The sequence below is a fragment of the Triplophysa rosa genome, linkage group LG18, assembly GCF_024868665.1.
Source record: "Triplophysa rosa linkage group LG18, Trosa_1v2, whole genome shotgun sequence".
NCBI classification, from domain to species: domain Eukaryota; kingdom Metazoa; phylum Chordata; class Actinopteri; order Cypriniformes; family Nemacheilidae; genus Triplophysa; species Triplophysa rosa.
The window spans coordinates 10,882,908-10,906,128 of NC_079907.1; the positions used below are offsets into that span (position 1 = coordinate 10,882,908).

Here is a 23,221-nt window from a genome sequence, read left to right on the forward strand (position 1 = left end):
TATTACCTTAAAATTTGCTATTTCTATCTACATACACGGCAGGTCCTCTTAAATGAAATTCGCCATGCTGTTTCTACAGTAGCCCTAAACAGACTGCTCTACAGAGTGCGTTTCGTAAATATGTTATCTTCTTCCACAAAGCTAAATAATGACATCTAAGTGCTGTGTCAGCCACCATAGTGCTTCTAAAGGGAGGGGTGGAGTCGTTGGAGCCGTTGGTTGCAATTCGCAACCGCACCACTAGATGCCGCTCAATTTCGTACACTGGACCTGTAATATTTCAATTCTTGCAAGCATTTTAACAGTACATATAATACATTTACACAAATGTATTTTTTTACATTTAATGAAAAAAAATTTTTTTATTTACACTTAAAATCAAAAACACTCTTTTGAGAAGAACACACAAGGCAAAATACGATACATATATCAGTGTTTATTTTGCTCTATTATTTATTTATATCACAAATAAGTCTTCAAAATGCAGACTAGCATCTGTCTTTATATAAACTGTACATGAAGGCAAGGCACTATACAATGCAGAATAGAAAGATATTTTCTCTTATTCCACACTTTTCATTCAATCCAACCTAGACGCTCAAACTGTACAGATTCACAAACACTCATATAAACACGCACACACAAAGCTCAAGCATCTATCTGGATGATTAAATAACTCTGGAGGCCATTTAATAACGCAGTATGAATGTTACCAATGATACTAATGACACTTGAGCCATCTTACATTCAGATAATACTAAACGGCTTCTTTTCATGGGTCTTTACATAAAGCTGGGCAGTGCATGAGGGCTGAATGGCTTCTATCACGTGGACAGGAAGAACGCAACAAGCTGGGAAATGCTCAAAGAGCTGTAAAACAAGAATAACAAATGAAACTAAACAAAAATAAAAACTGGAAACAAAACCGGGAAGAGATGTGCTACAAGAGGCTGGTAAACCCCTGCCAATCTCTGTCTTTTCTTTTATCTTCCTCCTTTTCTCTTCCCTGTGTGGTTTGACACAGGCACGCTTGTGTTTTTTTTCCATTTGGATGAAAAGGAATGAGAAAGTTCTCCACTTGCGGATTCAAATCACTTTGAACACATTTCCCACTAAAACAATCCTTTGGCTTTCTTCACATTAACTTGCTTCCATCCTGGCAGTGCCTCATACTCACTTCTTGTCATCTCCAATGCTTTCTGTTTGAAACACACACACATTTATATCATAAATAATTACGTGTATCATAAAATGACTTGAAAAACAGGTTATCAGACTAAATTCTCTGGTGTGCTGGAAAAAGTTGATGAATGGTCACACGTGTACACACGCAAAAGTAGTGCTCACCAACCCTTACAAACCCACAACATGGTTATTCTGCGTTAGAAGGCTCAAAGAATTTACAAAAATACACAAAAGTTAGCAAAACTTAACACTTTTCCATGTATAGCCATACGGGAAAATCCTATTATGATTAATCGACCCCATGCATGATGCAAAGTAAGCTATTGGTGGTGCATGGTGACCCACACGCTGCTAAGGACAAGGCAGTTTCAGATACAAAGCAAATGCTGAAGCGGTTCAAACAGTGAGGATGCTGCATTAGTGGGAATAACACCAGTGTTCCTCATGAAACAAAACTCACCTTCCCAGAAGCCCCTACACCCTGGCATGTGAAGGGAAAAAATAACCTCTGTCAGATGCAAGACTACACCAGCAAAGGGGGAAAAGCAGAAAGATGCAGGGGGGAAAAAAGAGCAAGAGATTGGTTAAGAGGGGCTTCTTTAACAAGACAGGGTGGATGGAGAATGAGAAGTATGAAAACACAAAGGCAAAAGAAAGCAGATAGTATAACAGAACAGAAATGGACAATACACTTTGCTAATGTTCCTGTTCTTGTGAATGAAAATCTCATTATTCTGAAAGCGGATTATTAAAACACAAGGGATACTCCACCCAAAAATGAAAATTATGTCATGAATTACTAAACCTAAAGTAGTTCCAAACCTGTATAAATTACTTGGTTCTGTACAACACAAAGAAAGATATTTAAAAGAATGTTAGCAACTGACATTTCTGGGGTAGTCAAAGGTGCCTCGGAACTGTTTGTTTTCCTAAATTCTTCAAAATATCTTCTTATGTGTTTACGATCATTGTTCCTACTATGGTTGTCAATGGTGGCCCAGAAACATTTTTCCAAATATCTTTCTTTGTGTACAACCAACCAAACAAATGTATACAGGTTTGGAACAACTTAAGGATGAGTAATTCATAGCAGAGTTGTCTTTATTACAACTTTGGAAATAACTGAACCTAAACGCTACCGTGTATAAAATAGAGGTTTGATCAGATGCAAAGATCATTTAATCATTGCTGTTGAAAACATGCACTGTCTTACCTCGAAGTCTTCATCTGATAGGTAGATCTCAAGATTTAGAGGGTCAACGCCTTCTGGTAAGGGACGGGCTTGTAGATCAGCCAATGGGTACGTGGTCTTGCAGAGTCTAGACAAGACGTCCTCAACAAGAATGATCTGATTGCATACTTCAGCTTCCTAAAAATCGCAGAAAAATAACAAAAAAAATGTTTTCTGATGAGAAAATAGTCTGAAAATGGAGAAAATCAACATTCATATAACTGTGTACAGGATGCATTTTAAAACCTCTCTCACCTTCTCTGTGATGTCAGTGATGTCCTCTCTGTGTTCCCAGCATGGGAACATGTTAGTAAAGGTAAGAGGCTCCAGCCCTGCATGGATCAGGTATGATTTGGGCGGTTTCTTCTCGTTTTTGTCTACAGTGACAAGTTGAGAAAGACCTCAAGCTGTTAGTTTGTAAGCACAATGAGTGTTAATAACTTAATCCTCTTTACTTAGAAAGTATATCAGTCATCAACAGGAAAGTAGAAACCTTGTTTTAAAACAAATGTAAGAATATAAGATCTGCAAAAAACTAGGTTGTCAGGTCAGAAGTCTTTTTTAATAAAGAGTTTTATTCCCATAAACAATCTTCAATTTCATTTCAAAATCTTCCTTAAGTAATTGTAAGAAACATTAGACATGGCGTTAAACATGGTCCCCACTGGTATAACAACTGGACCATTCTTATCACCTTTGCAATACTGGAGCACGGTTTCCATGGCGCACTTCCTGTCGGAGTCCCATCGTATACGAGCCGAGCCCGTGCTTTCACTATCCACGGGCCACCAGCCCTGCCATAGGTAAACTTCATGGTGATTATCCACCAAAAACAGAGCTGAAAGAAAACCCAACACAGGAAGTGACATCATGTCCAGGACAACCTCATTATAGTTTAATGAATGGAACGAAGAATCATTTTTCCTTAATACATTATGCATGCATTGGTTGTAAAAAAAGCGTAATTAAAATGTAACTGAATACCAATCAGCACAGGTTAACAAGTGTATCTGACAACAGCACTTCAAACCGTGTTTAATGAACGTTAATGTGTCAAGCACCTGGCTGAGTGGCTGTATACAAGTCCTCCTGTAGGAAAGGCATCGAGTTGACCAAATTCGGTTCTCTGGACGGATACACAAACTCCACAGCCACAAACTCTCCTGAAGTGCTGCTTAGTTGAAACAGACGAGGAGTAAAGTTGAACTTTCCTGGATCTGAAAGATACAAACAGATGAATGAGCTCTGGGTTGGCACGTACAGTAACAAACGCACAATATTCTACCCACCCTGCAGCATGCAGTCGTAAGCCTTTCGATCTCTTCTTCCCAAAGCTTCCCAGAATCCCAGTGGTTCTGCTCCTTCATCACATTCCTGGATGGATACCTTACTGCTGCTGTGAAGCCCCGCCTCCAGAGGACACCTGGTCACCAGAAACTCTTGTAATGTGATGCAAACTCATGTGGCGTAGAGAAAAAATTTCAATGTCCAGGTCTGATAGTCTGACTTCTCAAAAATCAGACTAAAGCGCTTGCATGAAATTATTATCTTGGTTCAACTGAAAGACTTTTGATTTGACGTGTTTATGTGCATCGGTTCACTCACTGCTCCTTAATCTTGTTGGCAGCGGTATGGCCCACATCACGCGTGTGCGTCTGCGCCTTGCAGCCGTGCCACAGGTACATGCTGGCTTTAGGGATATTCAGGAGGATGAGGGAGGTGCGAGAGCGCAGACTGCTGCAGTGGCACACTACCTCCAGCAGATGGCCTTCTATGGGTTTCTCTCCTCTTACACAGTATAATCGCCAGTCATCTGCACAAAATCAGATTATAAGCATGATTTCTTTCACTGCGCACAATGCAGCTAAATAGTTCTCATGCTAAATACAGTTAATAAGAAAAAAGTGGGTAAAGTTAAAGAAACAGTTGGCAAATCTGATTACTTTGTGCATTTTCCTCCTCTTCCTCTCTCTTTCCAGCATGGACAATCATTCCTCCGTTAAAGCACTGTAGGAAACAAGGAGGTTCTTTTCCCTGCTGGACCTGCATCTGCAAAACACACGCAAACAACAAACATAAAAAAAAGGAATACTATACAAACAGCTATTTTGAATGACTCGCAAAGTATTATTGTCGTTTTAAAAAATGATAGCCCTGTATTGTTCACTTAAAGGGAAAGTTCATCCAAAAATAATGAAGATTTTTTCATTTACTCACCCTCGAGTTGTTTCAAATCTGTATAAATGTCTTTGTTCTGATGAACACAGAGAAAGATATTTGGAAGAATGCTTGTAACCAAACAGTTCTTGGCCACCATTGACTCCCATAGTAGGAAAAATTACAATGCAAAGTCAAATGTGCCCCATAACTGCTTTCCTACATTCTTCAAAATACCTTCTTTTGTGTTTAACAGACATTTATAAAGCAATTCTTTTCCTTCTATGGTGTCAATGGGGTCCAAGAACTGTTTGGTTACAAGCATTCTTCCAAATATATTTCTCTGTGTTCATCAGAAAAAAAGAAATTTAAACATATGGAACAACTTGAGGGCGAGTAAACGAAGACAGAACTTTCATTTTCGGGTGAACTTTTCCTTTAAAGTAAGACTGTTTTTATTATGAATTTAATCAAATAAAAAGGATTACTCCATAAAAAACGATCACTTGGTAAACAAAACATTTTATTACTCGACTACCAAAATACTTGATAGTGACAGCCCTGGTTGTGACTACTTAACATCTATATTTCTTACATTATATACTATATAGTATACCATACATCGTATAATAGTGTATATATACCTGGGCTCCTCTTTCCTCGTCCAGCTCCACAGTCATCAGCGCTGACGTTCCCTTCTCACTCACAGTAGAGTTTCGACCCTGCCAGAAGAAATAACAACACTTCTCCTTCCCTGGGCCAATGATCCTTCCTGAATTCAGCCTCTTGCCAACTGCATAAAAGCAGAGAGCATACGATCATCAGCAATGTTTCCCATCTATACAGTAGCACCTACCCCATCTCTAGTTTTATAGTGTTGATATCACTCAGCAAATGATACTGGTGTGATCTCACATGTGCTCATACACACTGCCCACCTGCTGTGCTGACCATATACTTCCATTTGACCACATGTGTGTCGCCTTCATGGAACTGTCCGATGCTCTGTTTGGGTAGACGACTAGAACGAGCGAGAGACAGAGAGATTGTTATTGATTGTGCATTTCTTACAGATTTAATTCACCTCTATTCTGGAGTTTCATTAAACACAAGGATACAAATAAATAAATAAATAAATGGCAAACAATTCAAAAATCATCTCGCCTGTAGTCAAACTCTAGAATGTGCCAAACATCAACAGACAGCGTGCTGATCTCAAAGTTCCGCCCCTCGTCGCCCTCCACCAATCCATAACCTCGTCCAATATCTGCCCCATCCAAAACGGTCCTTACTGGCGTCTGTACCATCGGCAACATCAGAGATGCATCATAGGACCTACATTCCCCACTCCGATGCTCCTAAAGAAATTATTACCAATGTGCAGCCTTCTGAAATCAAATCTGCAGCATCTAATGTTTTATTTACTCCGAACACAGAGAATCTGTGTCTACCTTATTTTCAGTTGCATGCGAGGAGTCATTTTTTCTCGAGGATTTCTGGGTGTCACTCCAGTCCAAGAACTTCTCTTTAAAGAGGGTAGTTTCATTGTGCTGAGACAACCTGCCGAAAACCGCCCAGTCTGGCCGTCCCTGACCTTTTCTATAAAACACAAATACAGCAAAAGAAAACATGTCAAAGCTCACTTTACACAAAGAAAGGTTTCAAAGCAGAAGCGAGAATAAAATAAAGTCTGCATCATTCAAATGGCAACACCAAAATATTTAGGTGCAGTTTTGTACCTGGGTATGAGTGGGTTGCATTCTCCAGGATCCAGAGGATTGATATCACAGTTGCTGTAATCAAATGTGCCGTTCCACAGATGCTTAGCCAACTGAAAAGCCACTTTTCTCTGGGCCAGCGTCACCTCCTTACCGTGCCACACGTACACCTCACTACCAAAATCAAACACCAGCACCTAGATGTCACAAAACGAAAATAAAGTCTGGTGTGAAGACTGCCATTTTTAAGTTGTTCAAATTGTGCCTTAAAATAATAGTTCACCCGATATGAAAAGCCTGTCATCATTTACTCACCCTCTTATCATTTCAAAGCTGTATGACTTTCTTTCTTCCGCGGAACACAAAAGAAGATATTTTAAAGAAAGCTGGTAATCGAACAGCACTTGACAACATTCACTTCTATTGTATGGACACAAAACCAATGCAAGTGAATGGGGTCCAGTTAACATAATTCTTCAAAATATATATATATTTGTGTGTTCTACGGAAGATAGAAAGTCATACAGGTTTGAAATGACAAAAGAGTGAGTAAATGATGACAGAATATTTTGGGTGAACTATCCCTTTAAGTCAGTACTGGCTTGATACTTATATTTGAAGCAAATCAGATCAGTACATTTTACAATTTAAACATTACACCGTATGAAAAATTATTAAATATTTCTCTTTCTAACATATAGCTGTACATTAAAATGACCTGATTTTACTTGTAAAATGTAAATTTGAAAATTGAAGCTTATAACACACCAAAATAAAATGTAAGTATATAATGTAAATAAGACAGTGGTTCTTAAATAGGCCTGAGCAATTAATAATAATCAAAAATTCTATCTTCCAACGATTATAAAAACAAAACAACTGAGGTGAAACCATTATTGAGCAGCATTCCATTTTGCAGGGATCTACAGTGCAGCTTTTATTTATTTTTTACATTTATTTTATTTGTCTTTCAGTTTCAAGTTAAAAAGACATGTTAATTATTTTTTATGCCCTTTCAAATGTCAGTGAGTAATTATTCTTAAATAATGGTGATATCAATATTGGCCAAAATAATTGTGATTATGAGTTTCGTCATAATTGAGCAGCCTTGTTCTCAAACTTTTCAAGCAACACCTTTATTAAAAAAACAGCATAAAAAAACCCAAAGCATATATACCACAAGAAAATAGTAGTATTGTATTTATTTTTGCTGTTAATTGCACATTTATAAGAAATTATGTTTTTATTAAACATCAAAAACATCTGAAATCTTTATTTAAAATGAAATGTAAATAATATTTTCATTACTTCTTTAGAGTTGAGCATAGAGCAGCGAGGCACTCGACCCCAGTAGTCGTCATCAGGAACAAGTTTATCTTCCAATAGTCTGTAGATACAGTTGGTCTCTACTACAGCATTCTCATAGAACTCGTCCTCTTCTGGAGAGCCTGCGGCTGTAAAGTACAGATAGACATATTAGATAAAGATCAATAAATATTGCTCTCTGCCACACTTATTTATTACCATGCCGTTGAATTGAGTCATAATGACGTCACCCAAACATTCCTGAATGAAAACATATAACTTACACTGATAACTGGCTTGGCCACCAAGAATCTTCCAAAACTCTTTGGCTGCAGGAGTATGAGTGTTGGCACCTTCTTCAACAGTCTGCACATACGAGGCTCGGCAGCCCAGGTCGTGCTTTGTCTGAATGAACGCGGCCAACTCTGCCGCCTGCAGGATTGAAAATGCAGACAGTCAATTGCAGAGACGTCATTTGTTACGTACCGTGTGTATTCAGTGCATAATGTGTTTATCCGAGCTTTCTCTTCGCTACATTACAGACAGACAATAATTTGATTTTGTAATCAAATGCAATAACATTATTTCTTCTGCTGTCTAAGCATTCCTGACCTAAATCACACACCCTGCTTGCATAACGTAAACCTCTCTCGCGTGTACGGAGATTCACATATGCTAATGAGGAGCATTACATTCACCGACATCCATTCAAAAGCCTTTGGGACTTTCTAAATGGTAAGATGCAGGTCAGACTCAGTTCAATGACCTCCTTTTCAGCTTCAGACAATAAAAGCTTTCATGAAAGCTTGTACGTGCATGAGAAAAACACGTACGCTTACAATCCACCTCTTGCTTCCTGTACGACAATGTGACATTTCCTTTATGGTTAATTTTGTTTACTTCCTGCACGTGGGGGTCCCGTACTAAAAATACTCTGATTGCATACTGGATTTAATGTTATAATGCTGACATGTGAACACTGAAATCTAGCACAGCATGATTCGCCAGACGCACGCAGAACACACTCACTTTGGCCTTCTCAATAACATTTGCAAATTCTCCAATCCAGATGAAGCAGTAATGAGGCGTCACCAAGAGGAAGCAATCGCCGCTGTTCAAGGAAGAGGCTCTGGGCTCCACTAGTCTGGTCTGGACGTGTCGGCGACCTGGTACAATTCACAGGGAAATAAGACGGATATTAAATAAATTGTAGGTCACAGGCTCACCACTGTTGTCATAATACACAGGAAGTGATCTGCTTTGAGAGTACGGGCTTGTTCGCCTAGTTGCATGAACATCCTGTAATGCAGTACACTACTACGTGTTTTTCTTGGACTGCTCGCTTTTATTAAGCATATCTGGTTTCTCTTTGTTTTGGTTAGGGGAGCTGTTCTGTGTTGCATCGGGTACATGGACGTGACTTAGATTGTGTGCGTGTTTGAGAGATAGACAGAAAGAGAGAGACAGAGAGGGAGAAAGTGCAAGCCTTATGAGGAATTGGTATTCACAGTGTCCCAGATTCTTACACCATCAGTCCACATACAACACCAGCTGGTCTCCTCTTGCTACACTGACTAGAGAAGTTCTTCTTCCCTCTTTAAAGTAAACAGCACACTATCACACCACCTTTCATGGCTGTGAGGTTGGTTTACTCATCAAGCATAGTCGTGAACAGAGCTTTGCCCAAACAAGGTTAGAACAAATGAACGTTGTTGACTGCCATCTATCTATCTCTATGTTGAAGTTTGTTCTTTATTCTCAATTATAGCAGAGTAAATCCAACTTAAAGGGATAGGAAAAATTCTGTCATCAGTTATTCACCGTTATGTAGTCTAAAACACTTTCATTCTTCTGCATAACACTAAATAAGATCTTTTGAGAAATGCGTTAGTGGTTTTGTGTCCATACAAGGGAAGTCAATGGGGGCCAATGTTGTTTGGTTCCCAATGTTCTTGAAAATATCTTTTTTGTGTTCTGTAACGAAATTCATACGGGTTTGGAATAACACGAGGGTGAGTAAATGATGAAATAATCTTTGTTTTTAGGTGAACTATCCCTTTAAGATCAACAGAAGTTGCTGTTGTTTTCAAAGAGTTGTGACAACTTGTAGGAAATAAATCAAAGACTGTTCTTGCGTGACTGACGGCAGTGTGATGTCACTCACCTTTGACCTGAATGAGCATGAGTTTTTTATAGGGCATGGCACTGTTGTTCGACCTCTGCTCGGAGACGTTCAAACTGCGCAGACTCACACTGCTGAAGTTTTCCTTACTGGCCAAACCAGCAAGAGCAACGTCAGAGAATCCGCTGTTCTTATTCACTACAAAACGCAATTCAATAACATTTTTAGGACATGTACAGGTGTGATGTACCCAGTCACGTGTCTACAAATAGACTTGAGGAGATGAGCTTTAGAATCTCCTACACCCTCTTGCATGACTTACTCTTTTCCTGTTTCATCCTCTTGCTCTCCAGAAGGCCGATGTTCAGTCTCTGCTCTGTGTACTCGTGTCTGATGTCCTCCCGAACAGCCAACATTTTCAGGGGATTCCTGGAAGACTGAACGTTCCTGGTGGGTCGTACTGCTCGTTTGTGCTGCACCATCTCTGAGGTCAACCTGACAAGAACCAAAGTCACAAAGTCAAATGATGAACACATCACAGTCTTATAAGTGAGCATGGTTAAGTTCCAAACAGATAAAATAATATAGAATAAATCATTTTTTAGACTATGCTAAGATCTAAAAGCTGCATATATAGTAAATGGTACCTGGGCATCTGTGTTCCAAAGATGGCATCGAAATCATCGTTGATTTCCACTCCGCTTGTAATCTTGGCCATTTCCTCTGTGTGCCGATAAAACTTATCAAAGGTTTCATCCTCCAGGGTCATGACCTCTTTAACAGATTTTTCTGTGACTGCAATGGTGGTCTCCTGAAGACCCGACACTAGGATAAAGGAAAGTGGAAAACACACATTAAAGGGGTCATATGGCGCGAATACGTGTTTTTCTGTGTCTTTGGTGTGTTATAAGTTGCCCATGAATGTATTAGACACGTAAAATTGCAAAAATTAAAGTGTCGGAACAAAAGATGCATTCAATCTAAAAGCGAATGCTCACCCAGACCTGCCTGAAATGCTTAGTGTAACCACACCCCCACAAATCACAAGTCAGTTCGTGGTATGAGTTGACCAAGACCGCCCAAATGTATAAGCAAGTAAGGTGGGCGTACCTGTCAGTACAATTGCTTTGGAACCTGATGTTCCAAATATGGTAAGAGGCGTTACATTTCCGTCACACGCTTGCAGTATTCCACCAATCACTACGCACTGGTTAACTGGCCAATCATAGCACACCTCGCTTTTCAGAGCGTTGAGCTTTGTAAAAAATCTGCACGTTTCAGAGAGGCGGGGCAAAGAGGAGATACAAACATGCACGGTATGTGGAAAATACAGCGTTTTTGAACCTTAAAACGTGTATACACATTGCATTACATCCAAAACAAACGAAAACATTTGTTTAAGCCCTGTCCTATGACCCCTTTAAATTTTAAAGATGATGCTACTACAGACATTTTAGGGGTGTCCTCGACTAAGGATTTACATAGTCGAATCAGAACGGTCACGTCTTGCCTATAGTCGTCTGATAGTCGAATCGCCTGGCGCATGTGGGGACGACACCAGGTGGTTAACAAGGGTACAGCGCAAAGTGCAGCACATTAATGCACCAAAAAACAATCAAACATAAATTTACAGTATTTGTTTAGAACAGAATATACCTTTATAATAAATAAAAATAAAAAACGAAATAAGCCAGATTCGAGTCGCAATGTACAAAAATAAATGCGTTTAGGTAAAATGCCTGAAATGCACGGGAACATATATTCAAAACACAAGCCACAAATAGTAAAATTAATGGACATTTTCCTTAAACATCACGTAACAATGCTGTGCCATACAATACTAGACCAGGTCTCGCCTCAAAACTATTTTTAAAACTACTTAATGAATTATTTTTTACAAACGGGAATACAGCACGTTCATTACCAGCAATAAAGCATCTTGCCATTCAAACAATCAAAAAGTCCCCTTCACATTTTTTCCTGCGCACTCTTTCTCCATCCTGACACGCACGCTTGCTTTCAGAGAATGACAAGTTCCGAAAGTCTGCGCCGTGCTTGCTGTATGCAGTGATTTTGGTTATATTTGTATTTGTACAATGCGGAGAGACACGTTCCTGCGCTGGGTCATAGCCAGACCTCGCGCCCATATATGCCGGGGATTTTGATACCCAACCCATCCCGTTTCTTTAAATAATTAATAATATTTTTAGCGGCACAGTGCGTGCCCATCTGCTATGCCACTGCCCATATAACTGAAATGGCATGATGCCCATTGCATAACACCTCTGCGAAGATTCGACTGTGAGCTTGGTAGTCGAATCGGGCTCATCCTATCGAAGCATCAAATCTTCGACTATTCGGGGTCACCCCTAAAACACTTGTTCATATTTCGGCGGAATGAACCATCTAATGGCTCCTTAATACAAGGCAGAAGAAGATGAAAAAAAATGACATTGCATCCTTGACACTTACCTTTACTATTGAGCCGGCCAAGGAATGACTCCAACTTTTCCAGCTTCTTGTCTGATTCCAGCTTCATGTCCTGTCTGACTTCAATCTCTGCATCAGCAAATACAGCAGGTACAGTAAAATACAGTCTTTGTTTTGCCACTTGTATTGTTAGAAACAAAGCGAAAAGGGTAATGAAACAAGAAGATAACGTACATGAGCACCATGGATGTGAATTTATTAAAGCACATGTGTTAACTACTGTAGGCAACCGCTGATCACAGTGTGATGGTTATGGGAGCGCATGCATGTGTTCGTATGTATGGTGTATGTATGCAATGGTCTGCTCACCTTCAAATGGCTTTGAGATGGTGTGGGAACCATTCTTGTTCTTAGAGGTAAGAGGAGACAGCACTGGATTTGAGAGAACAGAGGGGGCTGCCAGACCTGGGAAAAAACCGAGCAGAACTTTTTTTTATACTGTGACGTGGACTTTTCTTGTAACAACATTGAAAGAATGCAAACAAATGAAGTGCAAAAATCAGTGTAGGATAGGGAGAGACGACGAAAACTGTGTCTGCTCCAGTCATTTTAATGGAGCTTAAACATTAACACTAATAAAACAACACAGCAATGTCCTAATACGTTCAGAAAGAAATAAATGTGAATGTGGGGATTATTCCCTGACCTTTCCTGACCATCCGGCCTGCCACTGTAAACTGAGTCGAGTCATTGGCTGCTCCGTGTCCTTTGACCTTCCAGGCATCTTCTTGCGTGGTGATGAGCTGCTTGCGCTCCTGAATGGACATCTCAATTCGCTCGATCCTCTGGCTCTCCACCACCTCGTTTCCAATCCTCTGAGACGGCAAAGAAGAGATCTGATATGAATACATTACATTTTCCAGATTAAACATGTTTAAATGTCTTGTCCGTTTAAATCTACAGTACAATAGTGTGATGCTTGGTTGACTTCATGTTCAATTCAAAGGTTTTTAAAAATGATTTAAGATTGTTCAAATGGTAAGAAACACAAATAAAAATACATACTGTAAAAGTTTTGGTAAAGAAAATAACTATTGGGGTACACAACCAACCACCGTTTATCCTATTGTTAATCTAGGAATGAACCAATCAGAAAGATTCTAAATATTATATACTCTAATAACTAATATTGTATCAATATTATTTAGTCCAAATAACTAGCAGTGATCAAATTGACTGACCAAATGAAACAACAAGTAGTCAAAGCTGCACATAAGAAACAACCTACAATAGACAAAAATGCTAATTTTATTATGCTAACACCACCAAAAAACTAATTTACCAGACATTATACCAGCAACAGTCTTAATGGAGTACTGTGTTTTGGAAGAACAGTGGATGTGTGTGGATGTGGGGGGTGGGAGGCACCTTCCGTCTCCAGGGGTGACGCTCATGCACCTGCACGGGCAGGGGGGTAGCCTTCACACGGAGGGAAGAGCAGGCGGAAAGAAGAAAGGGATGAGAAAAGAATGGAAAAAGAAAGAATGGAAAATGAGAGGATGCAGCTTAGACTAAAGAGGCTACTATCAATAGAAAGAGGAAGAAGATATTTCACTTGAGACCCCACCAGTTAACCCTAACAGAGGGGTGATGGGTTATTAGAACGATATTGGACGAATTATGAAATGTGGCACGATTCCTGAGCTTGTATACTTGCCACAAACAGTTAAAGGGATACTTCACCCAAAAATGAAAATTCTGTCATCATTTACTCACCTTCGAGTTGTTCCAAATCTGTATACATTTCTTTGTTCTGATGAACACAGAGAAAGATATTTGGAAGAATGCATATAACCAAACGGATCTCAACACCCATCGACTCCCATAGTAGGAAAAAACAATGGTAGCCAAAAGTGCCCCAGAACTGTTCGCGGTCCTACATTCTTCAAAATGTCTTCTTTGTGTTCAACAGAACAAAAAAAACGATCAAGTAATTTTTTCCTACTATGGTATCAATGGGTGTTGAGATCTGTTTGGTTATAAGCATTATTCCAAACATCTTTCTCTGTGTTCATCAAAACAAAGAAATGTATACACATTTGGAACAACTCGAAAGTGAGTAAATGATGACAGAATTTTCATTTTTGGGTGAACGATCACTTTAAACCACAAATTGTATCTAATACATGTTATACATGTTATACTACTAAATTGTTAGTTTCAAAAGTTTCCATTAGTAAAGGTTTAATATATATGTAAGGTTCCCATGTCTTTTGACCAATGAGCTTCCATGGGTTCTCCAAAATCGTTTGTAGTTTTTTTTAATAGGTTTCATAAAGATTTGCACAAACAAAGCAACATTTTGCTGCTTAAACCCGTCATAGATGTAGAAATATCTATTACCAAATTATGTCACCTAATATGTCAAAGTCTTTTCACGGACCCCTGGGCTCAGAATACATTTTAAATATTCCAAATACATCATCTTATATAAATGCAGAGATAACAAAATGACTTATTATTAAAATGACTAAACTTCCTTATTTTATGCATGAAGACATGCAATGACATGCAAACTGTCTAAAACGATTCAAGTACTTCAGATGAGCATGCAGAGCTTGTCAAATGAAATTTCTTTGACATTAAAAAACACTACTTAAAAAGTACTAAAATGAAAGCAAATGTTAAAATGAACGAAAATAATGCATAATGGTTGTACGCGTATCACAGGCAGGTAAGGGGAGGGTCTTGCTCACCTGAGGGTGAATGGCTATATGATCCAGTGGTTCAGAGGCACACGAAAAAGAGGAGGAAAAGACAGGGTCCTAAAGACAGGATGGCGAGGGGAAGCAAGACAAAATATGATGTGTGACAACAAGGCATGAGGAGGAAGAGACAGACAGCGGGAAGGTGACACTGGTGTGATCTTAGACTATCCTCTAAATGTCACATCACCTCCACAATGCCAATGATCACATCAAATAATCTGAGACAACTGTAAATTCAATGCACAACGAGATGCCTTGCCCAACCACCCTGAATTGGCCGATTCTGAAACAGTTCTGTTGAAAGTTGACTGCAACATCTAAACTGGCAGATACAATACTGCCTTTTCACAATAAATGACAAATTTACAGTTTCATCACTGTCAAAAGGTGACTAAAGCAGATTAAAAGCTTGAATGGGTGGTGGAACAAAGCAACAAACAGCACATCATAACTATAACACAACACATCACCACAATGACAAAGTAACCACAATGACTGTAATTAAATAAAAGAAAGATACAAGATTCCTGTATTGCATAAGTCATACTATGACCATGGTAGCACTGTGAGTGGAATAAGCACCAGGACAGCAAATGGACGTTAAAGTTGCAAAGATTAATACAGACAACACCATAACCCTTGAACACCACCATCAACCTGTGTTAAGCCTGTTAGCACTGCGGCTAACGGCTAACAGCCTTACCCAGAGTTGATCAGACACAGCAAAGTCATCTATCATCATCCCATCATCCTAGAAAAAGGGGGAAAATAAATATGGGGAAAATACCCCGCTCGGGCATGCTATGAACAAGTTCTTCATTTTTTACATCCGTCACATAAAATTGTCTTTATTTTTCGAAGACAACTGTCTGATTACTAAACCTGTTCAACCAGGGCATCTGCCAAGAAATAGGCTGTATTTTTACTCCACTTATATCAACTAACTGACAGTTTTCCATTAGAAAAGCACTCGAATAGTAGAAAATCATGTTCAAGTGATCGAATCATGATGTAAAACAATAAAGATGCGAATTCAAGCACATAACCTTAAGTTTTAAGAATAAATCCAAACAGAGAAAAGCATGTGAAACCTAATCCCATCTGCACAATAGAGAATTACATGCAAAGATTTAAAAGATTGCATCTTTTATTAGAGTTTTATCTAATGTATAATGACTATATGATAACAAAAACATGCAAAAAGAAGTGTATTAAAAGAAAGAGACAGATGAAACACTGATAGATGCATGTTAAAAACATATCAAACATACTAATGATCTAGAACCTCGTTTCAGAGATTACAGTACACGCGTGTATAATGATGTCATGCAAGTTTGCCTGATCAGTTGAATATTGTGACTGAGTTTCATGCAGCCAAGCAAAACTGCAAAACTTCATTTTAGCTTGCAGAGTGAACACCAGAAAAACATGCAAACAAAAACCATAAAATAAACAAGAGAGCAACTAAATTAAACGGACATGCGATTCTCTGTTTAGAAATACTCATTACATTTCTGAAGCAAAGGTTTTGCTTTTTGACATAAGACTAATATCAGTAGTAAGTAAACTATGCAACAAACAGAAGTGACCATTAATTTGTATCATGATATTTGCTCTACCAGATGCTTTTAATCATACCAACACAACCGTTAGCGAATACACAGTATACAAAGTACAATTCACTATGACCTTTATGATCAGGTGACAGCCGAGTTCAAAGTTCAGGGGTTACCTTCTTCTTGAAGCTCTGCTCCACTTCCCACAGCTGAGCGTGTTTTTCAGACACCGCGACCTTCACCACATCCTGTTTTTTATTGATGCGATTCCTCCAGTCGTCCTCTCCGCTCTTCTTCAACAGGACCAGCCTGACAGGAACACAATTATTTTAAAAAATGCTATTTCATGCATTCTGATTTATTTGCACTGTTAAACGTGCTGGCTTCTCATGCTTAACATGGTCAACTTGGCCCGGCATTTCGGTGATGAATGTCATATAAACGGTGGATATAACGCTGGATTTGCAGATCGTTTGAAACTGAAAGATGGAGCGGTCCCAGCGCAAAAAGATGCCGGTCATGAACCGCACGCGGTAAGTCAAACCAAGTCATACGTCTGTGTTTTGTTGGCGATCGGCACGTACGTGCATAATGTAAACAACACGAACGTATAGTGAATCAACAGTTATGCAGGAATAATGCAATGATGTATTGTGTGCTCGTGCTTTAGTTCCGCCCCCCTGCACGCCTCCAGGAGCTCGACTGTTTTTGGAAATAATCATACAGCTGTCTCGGTTTATAAATGTGATCAAACTAAACACTCTTCAAAGATATGAAGCATGCAGTACCACTCTATAGGTACTGAAGATTAATATGAGATTGGCAGAAACTGCGTGTGTTACCTCCGCTTTAAGTCTCAGATAGTTTTTTCCTAAGACAAAGACCCAGAAATCTCACAAATGTCTTCATTACAGTTTCTGAAGATATCGCAACAATGTCACGAACTGAGCTCAGATTTGTCAAACGTTTTTCATCAAATTTACCCAAATGCATATCTATACACCGTTTCTATACATTTGTTCTCTATACATTTGTTTTATAAAAAAATAAAATAAAAAATAAATGTGAGAAGGCTCGGAGATCAACAGTTTTTACAATGTCATCAATCAATTAAACCATTCTGTTTGTGCCAGCCTCCCTCCCTGTCTGTCAGTTACACAACACTTTGATCCTAAACAGACCACAGCAATACAGCTCTGACTAAACAAATCCAATCCTATCCAGATGATCAAAACACCAGAGAGTCATATTGAACTACATCCTGCTAGATTTAGTCAACTTGGAAGTCATCTTTTTATAATTCCAAATGATATTTTTGTTCATATTTGACCCTCATCACCACGAAGATGCTAAAGCCGACATGACTACATTACAGCAGCATCATTACTGTCAACAAACATCTAGTGCAAAGTGAAAAGCTTATACATTTCCTAGCATACTTTTGCTTTCTGCTTTCAAATGCTGTAAACAAGCAAGCACCATCCACGCTTAATTTTGGACCGTCATTTTTTACCAATCTATAGTCCAAATGAAATGCAATATTTCATACACCGAGGATAAAATCACTGCTAAAAAACACATGCAAAATCACACACAACCAACACGAACTTTCAAGACTCCTTTTGACAATTCTCATGTAATATTTCAAACTACAAACACAGCACTCGCCTCTCTTTGATGGACATCTGTCTGGCAGACATGATGTCTGTGAACATGTCTCCCTCCTCTGTTATAAAGTCCGTCTCACACTCCTGCTCTCTCCTGCAGTCCACGGGGAGGTGCGCGCCAGACTCTGTGAGCATCTGCGCGTGTGTGTGCTGCGTGAGAGAGACGCCCCGTGTCGAGTCCTGCGTCGCAGCGGTCGCAGCGCGTACTGCGGCTGTGTGCACAGGAAGATCTGCTCATCACAGACACAGAAAACACAGGGTTACAGCGGCCCTGCTGATGCGATCAAGGCCAGCTATGTGACACAGACAAACACTCTTACATGTACATATACACACTGTTCTGTCAAGAATGCACACATACGGAGTAAAATTGTAATAAATATGCAAGTGAGGTTACACAGGAAGCGAGTGTCAGTGTTTTTTAAACATAAAGGGAAGCTTTGTTTTACGCTGTGGTTACGCGGGTTACACAGACATCTTTCTGTCTGTCTGGCTTACTAGGTTTAAACCTCTCTTTGTCTGTTTGGATGAGGAAAAGCAGAAGACACTTTACAAACTACTCGAACTCTACAATCAACAGAAAAGACGCACATAATATTCTATTGCTCTGCCATGCATGATGAACACTATTATCAGCACAGAGCACATCTGCTGTACAGCAAAAATAAAAAACATCACCACCGCCCTGCACTGCATGAAGCCATCATAACAAGCTATATTCCCCTATCCCTGTCGAAATGTATCAGGCACACAAAATTTCAGTAGCCAGTACCAAAATGTCAGTATGTTATTTAACACTGGTTTCTTCAAAGACTTTAACTTTGTATTTGTATTTAATTAACGCTTTTGTATCAATATACAGTAGTAAATAGTGCTTATGGGTAGTTGACAAATAAACCGCACGTGTCCTTTGGTGTGACGGCAACAATTTAGAAAAAACTAACAATGAAGATAAATCTCTCTTATGCCATGTTATATTATAATTATAAAAGAATATATTATGAACAGTTTGTTTTTTTATTTTTTGCTGTCACACCATAGGACAAGATTTATTTGTCAACTACCCGTATACACACTAGTGGCCAAAAGTGATGTCAGGGGAAAGGTTAGACGATATGATCAAAATTTGAGATGTATCAAAATTAACAAAACAAACTTAAGGTATTGGAATACATAAAAAATGCAAAAATAACTTCGACAATTTGATCCATTATTATTATTTATTGAGCCTCGTTCACAGTAATATTTTGCGATCATTATCCTGCGTCTTGACTCAATAAGCTTTGTACGTGCGTTACCAAATTCTTACCATTTATAGTAGTTTATACTCGAAGTACAATTATTGAACAAGAACACAAGGTTTTTGTTTTATCTTTAATAATATACTTGAATAAAAAGATAAGATTATGTCAGCTTTCCAATGTTGAACATCACTTTTGGTCGAGACTGTATGTAGTTATTATTCAAGTCAATACTGTAGACGCAAATTAGGGTAAGCGAGTCATTTTTTTACCTTTCTATCCCCCCCACACGCATACACACACGCACACAACATTTCACAACTAGTACACATTATAAATGACATGCATTAATGATTACAGTATGAATTATAAAATCGAAATACATTGTTGCTTTATTGTTATTTTATACCACGGGGCTGTTGAATGCTTCATTCTGATTGGCTGACGAACGTTCGACGGGTGTGCATTATTTTTCAGTTAAACGCACACCTATGAAGTAGTTCCAGATTTGTCGACCGAATTACAGTTCCATATCACTGCGCCCAGTTTAACTTAAATGTAGCCTACTGTCCACCAGTGAATACGTATCTAACAACAGACAAAGTGACAGGCAAATTCCATTGTCTGAGAAGAAATAACTATTATTTATGGACAGCATTTGAACAACAATGGCGAGAGCACTGTACAGGACTGTTCAGACGAAAAACTAAAGCATATATCAAAGGTAACGGCAAACTACATGACACAATCATCGGGTTAAAGATAAAACACGAAGCACAAACATAACAAAAACAACATGTTAAATTCGTCTGTGGAATGGGTAAACGGGACTTAAAACACACAGCAGGAAGCTTTCTATGCCACTGCGAGAACCGCAGCTGGCGCAGAAACCTCCGTGTCACATTTTTTCTCTTAATACTTTTCTTATACGACAGGGGTGTTAAATACGACGAAAACAAATCAAATATAGATATTTGTCTTTTCACTCTCAGTGAAGCAAACGCGTGTGCACGTGCACTGTCTGTCTTTCTCTCGCTCTCGGAAAACTGCATATGCAGGCTCAAGCAACGCCTTCAGATGAGATGCGTAAGAAATTAGTTCTACCAGCAAGTGCATTCCGGGACAAATACCATACAAATGTCTTGAGATAAAACATCGTAACAACGTCTTGTGGTATCGGAACAACGTCTTGTGGTGTTGTGACCGTGGTATAAGCGGAATAATTGACTCCGGTACTTTCAATTATCGAAAGTTAATGCACACCCGAGGTGTAACGGCCACTCCGCTTCGCGTCGTGGCCGCATTACCACCTCGGGGTGTGCATTAACTTTCGATAATTGAACGGCCCGTCGTCAATTATTCCATACGTATTAAGTTACACCTGTTTACACTTTATTTCTACTAAACAGACAAACAATAAAAGTCTAGTGAAAAGGTGACACTTATTCCTCTACCTGAGACGGCTCCCTTTGACTTGTGCTTTCCATCTGTTTCTGAAAGGTCTTGAGAGGTCACCAGCTCCATATTACGCCCTTTCGGCTCCTCCCACTCTCTGTCCGGCTGAGCTTGTGGCGTCTGTTTAATGCTTTCTGGCGAGGGGTGCTTCCTCTTCCCCATGCCCAAAACCAGCCTTTCTCCTTGGGCCACAGTTGACATATCGGCTTCCTGATGTGTCTGATTCTTGGATGTCTCTTGTGCAGGTTGAGAGTGGTGTGGTGGGGAAAGGGCCTGCTCATAGTAGGCGGGGCCAGATAAATTAGGCGTGGCCAGGTGGATGTCACCGGCGTGTTCAGTAGAAACCGTAGAGGATTTAAGGACCGAGGAAGAGGCGGATGCAAAACGATCTCCACCCGCAGGCAGCAACTAGAGGAGAACAAGAGTGGGGGAGAGAGGAAGAAAGAAGGAGAAAGTAGAAGGGATGATGGGAGATGTGGATTGTGTCGAGGTTGTGGGTCAGAAAAGAGGATGATGGGAAAGAGAAAAAGTGGAGCAATGACATTACAGTAAAAAGTAGGAAATAAAAGAGAGAGAGAGAGAGAGAGAGAGAGAGAGAGAGCGCGAGAGAGAGAGAGAGAGAGAGAGAGAGAGAGAGCGCGAGAGAGCGCGAGAGAGAGAGAGAAGAGGGGGGTTAAAATAAAATAAAAAGAGAGAGAAGGGATAAGAGAACTAAGTGGGTCAGCATTAACTGGAAACATCACATTCATCAACAGTCCATCAGTATAGAGGTGTCAATCATGCTGACTAACCAGCCGCTGACTCATTGCATTTCCTGCAGCATCAAATCAGCCAATGACGGGACAGTTCTCAAAGCCATTGCAATTATACACTGAACCCGATTGTTCCCATCATGCCCTTAGAAACGGACACATTGAATCACTCGCAACAGGCACAGACGAGCACAATAAATGAGTGTCCTGTGTCTGTGGCTCAGTGGGGCACATTCAGAACAAGAATCATTGACTGTGAAATGAGGAAATCAATCAGCGGTGATCTCACTTACACTCATTCATTTCCCCTCTTCTCATAAAAACACTCAAACATTCTGACTTCCCCACACACTCGCAGGCAAATAGAGATGACTGCTGTGTCTGAAACCATTCACTCCTTCACTATTCCCTATATAGCCAATGACATTTGAGTCCACTATCATTGAAGAAGTGAATGAAAATGAGCGAGTGATTTCAGACACTGACGTATATAACCTGCATCTGACAGTACTGTCGCAGACGTTCGTCATAAACATAACGATTAGCTTGTATTACACCTGTGTGGCTTTGTGGATCGTTTTATAAAATACTCAAATTATTAGTTATATTAGTTTCAAAAAAAGAGAACAAAACAGCCGTCCCATTTAATTGCACTGCAGGCATGCTTATTTATCACGTTTAATACAATTCTTTAATAAATTTAAAATAAAACTCCACTGTTGAGCTTATTCATTTAATCTGCATATTCTTTAAAAGTAGAAAATAACCGTCAACAAGAACAAACATAAGTGTGTTTAATCATACATTCGTGTCATTAACGGTCAGTGTCCTCCAGCGGATTCTAAACAAGAGGCCGTCTCGTGTTGTATCATGGGAAATAGTGAATGTACATCGGATATACACTCAAAATCAGAGTACTTTTTTCGCAGGTAAAAACGAGTGAACGAATGTAGGGAATGAAGTAGTTCACTCAGGTTTTGGACATCACTACAAAATGGCAGACACCCGATATAGTGCACGAGATAGGGAGCGGTTTCAGAGACACCTGATGTCTACAGAGATATGACCCAATTTCATCTAACCCTCAATGAATGTTTATGAGAGAAGTGCTTGGGAAGCTCATGTGAAATGTGCCAACGTCAGAATTCATAACATTAGAACAAACACAGTATATACAACATCACATATCAAAATATATGTCATTTTACATGAATTTTTTTAATCTGACTAGTGTAATTGTACAGAAATTATTATGCTCACTAATAACCATGCAAACATATATCATGTTATTAACAGCATAACAAAATCTGTATTGGCCTAGTCTTATAGGAGTAGATCACCTTCAAAATGAAAATTCTGTCATTTCAAACCTGTATGACTTTCTTCCTTCCGCAGAACACAAAAGAAGATATTTGGAAGAATGTTGTTAACAGCCCACCCATTCACTTGCATTGGTTACAAAAGAAGTGAATGGGGGGCTGTGCAGTTCTGTTACCAGCATTTTTCTAAATATCTTCTTTTGTGTTCTGCAGAAGAAAGTAAGTCATACAGGTTTGAAATGACAAGAGGGCGTGTAAATGATGACAGAATTTTCATTTTGAAGGTGAACTACTCCTTTAAAGGGATAGATCACC

General features: G+C 39.3%; 1 protein-coding gene across 21 annotated transcripts in view; it reads right to left on the reverse strand.

The window, feature by feature from the left end:
• Positions 1-416: 416 nt before the first annotated feature.
• The window catches only part of svila (supervillin a), a 43,181-nt gene continuing 20,376 nt past the window's right edge, over positions 417-23,221 (reverse strand). For 7 of the 21 annotated variants that reach the window (XM_057358044.1, XM_057358051.1, XM_057358056.1 and 4 more), the window contains 29 exons: positions 20,835-21,243; positions 18,141-18,369; positions 16,649-16,781; positions 15,620-15,667; positions 14,905-14,973; positions 13,577-13,627; positions 12,855-13,044; positions 12,518-12,613; positions 12,191-12,277; positions 10,366-10,543; positions 10,041-10,213; positions 9,761-9,916; positions 8,626-8,762; positions 7,881-8,028; positions 7,600-7,745; positions 6,313-6,488; positions 6,025-6,172; positions 5,738-5,931; positions 5,512-5,594; positions 5,218-5,366; positions 4,360-4,465; positions 4,022-4,229; positions 3,706-3,839; positions 3,478-3,633; positions 3,111-3,254; positions 2,672-2,793; positions 2,399-2,554; positions 1,646-1,666; positions 417-1,199 (listed from right to left, as the gene is read on the reverse strand). In XM_057358044.1, the coding sequence (XP_057214027.1) occupies positions 1,113-1,199; positions 1,646-1,666; positions 2,399-2,554; positions 2,672-2,793; positions 3,111-3,254; positions 3,478-3,633; positions 3,706-3,839; positions 4,022-4,229; positions 4,360-4,465; positions 5,218-5,366; positions 5,512-5,594; positions 5,738-5,931; positions 6,025-6,172; positions 6,313-6,488; positions 7,600-7,745; positions 7,881-8,028; positions 8,626-8,762; positions 9,761-9,916; positions 10,041-10,213; positions 10,366-10,543; positions 12,191-12,277; positions 12,518-12,613; positions 12,855-13,044; positions 13,577-13,627; positions 14,905-14,973; positions 15,620-15,667; positions 16,649-16,781; positions 18,141-18,369; positions 20,835-21,243 (4,134 nt within the window). In that variant the 3' untranslated portion in view covers positions 417-1,112. Of the gene's footprint in view, positions 1,200-1,645; positions 1,709-2,398; positions 2,555-2,671; positions 2,794-3,110; positions 3,255-3,477; positions 3,634-3,705; positions 3,840-4,021; positions 4,230-4,359; positions 4,466-5,217; positions 5,367-5,511; positions 5,595-5,737; positions 5,932-6,024; positions 6,173-6,312; positions 6,489-7,599; positions 7,746-7,880; positions 8,029-8,625; positions 8,763-9,760; positions 9,917-10,040; positions 10,214-10,365; positions 10,544-12,190; positions 12,278-12,517; positions 12,614-12,854; positions 13,045-13,576; positions 13,628-14,904; positions 14,974-15,619; positions 15,668-16,648; positions 16,782-18,140; positions 18,370-20,834; positions 21,244-23,221 lie in introns of all 21 variants that reach the window. The other 14 variants (XM_057358062.1, XM_057358063.1, XM_057358045.1 and 11 more) reach the window with 10 other exon arrangements.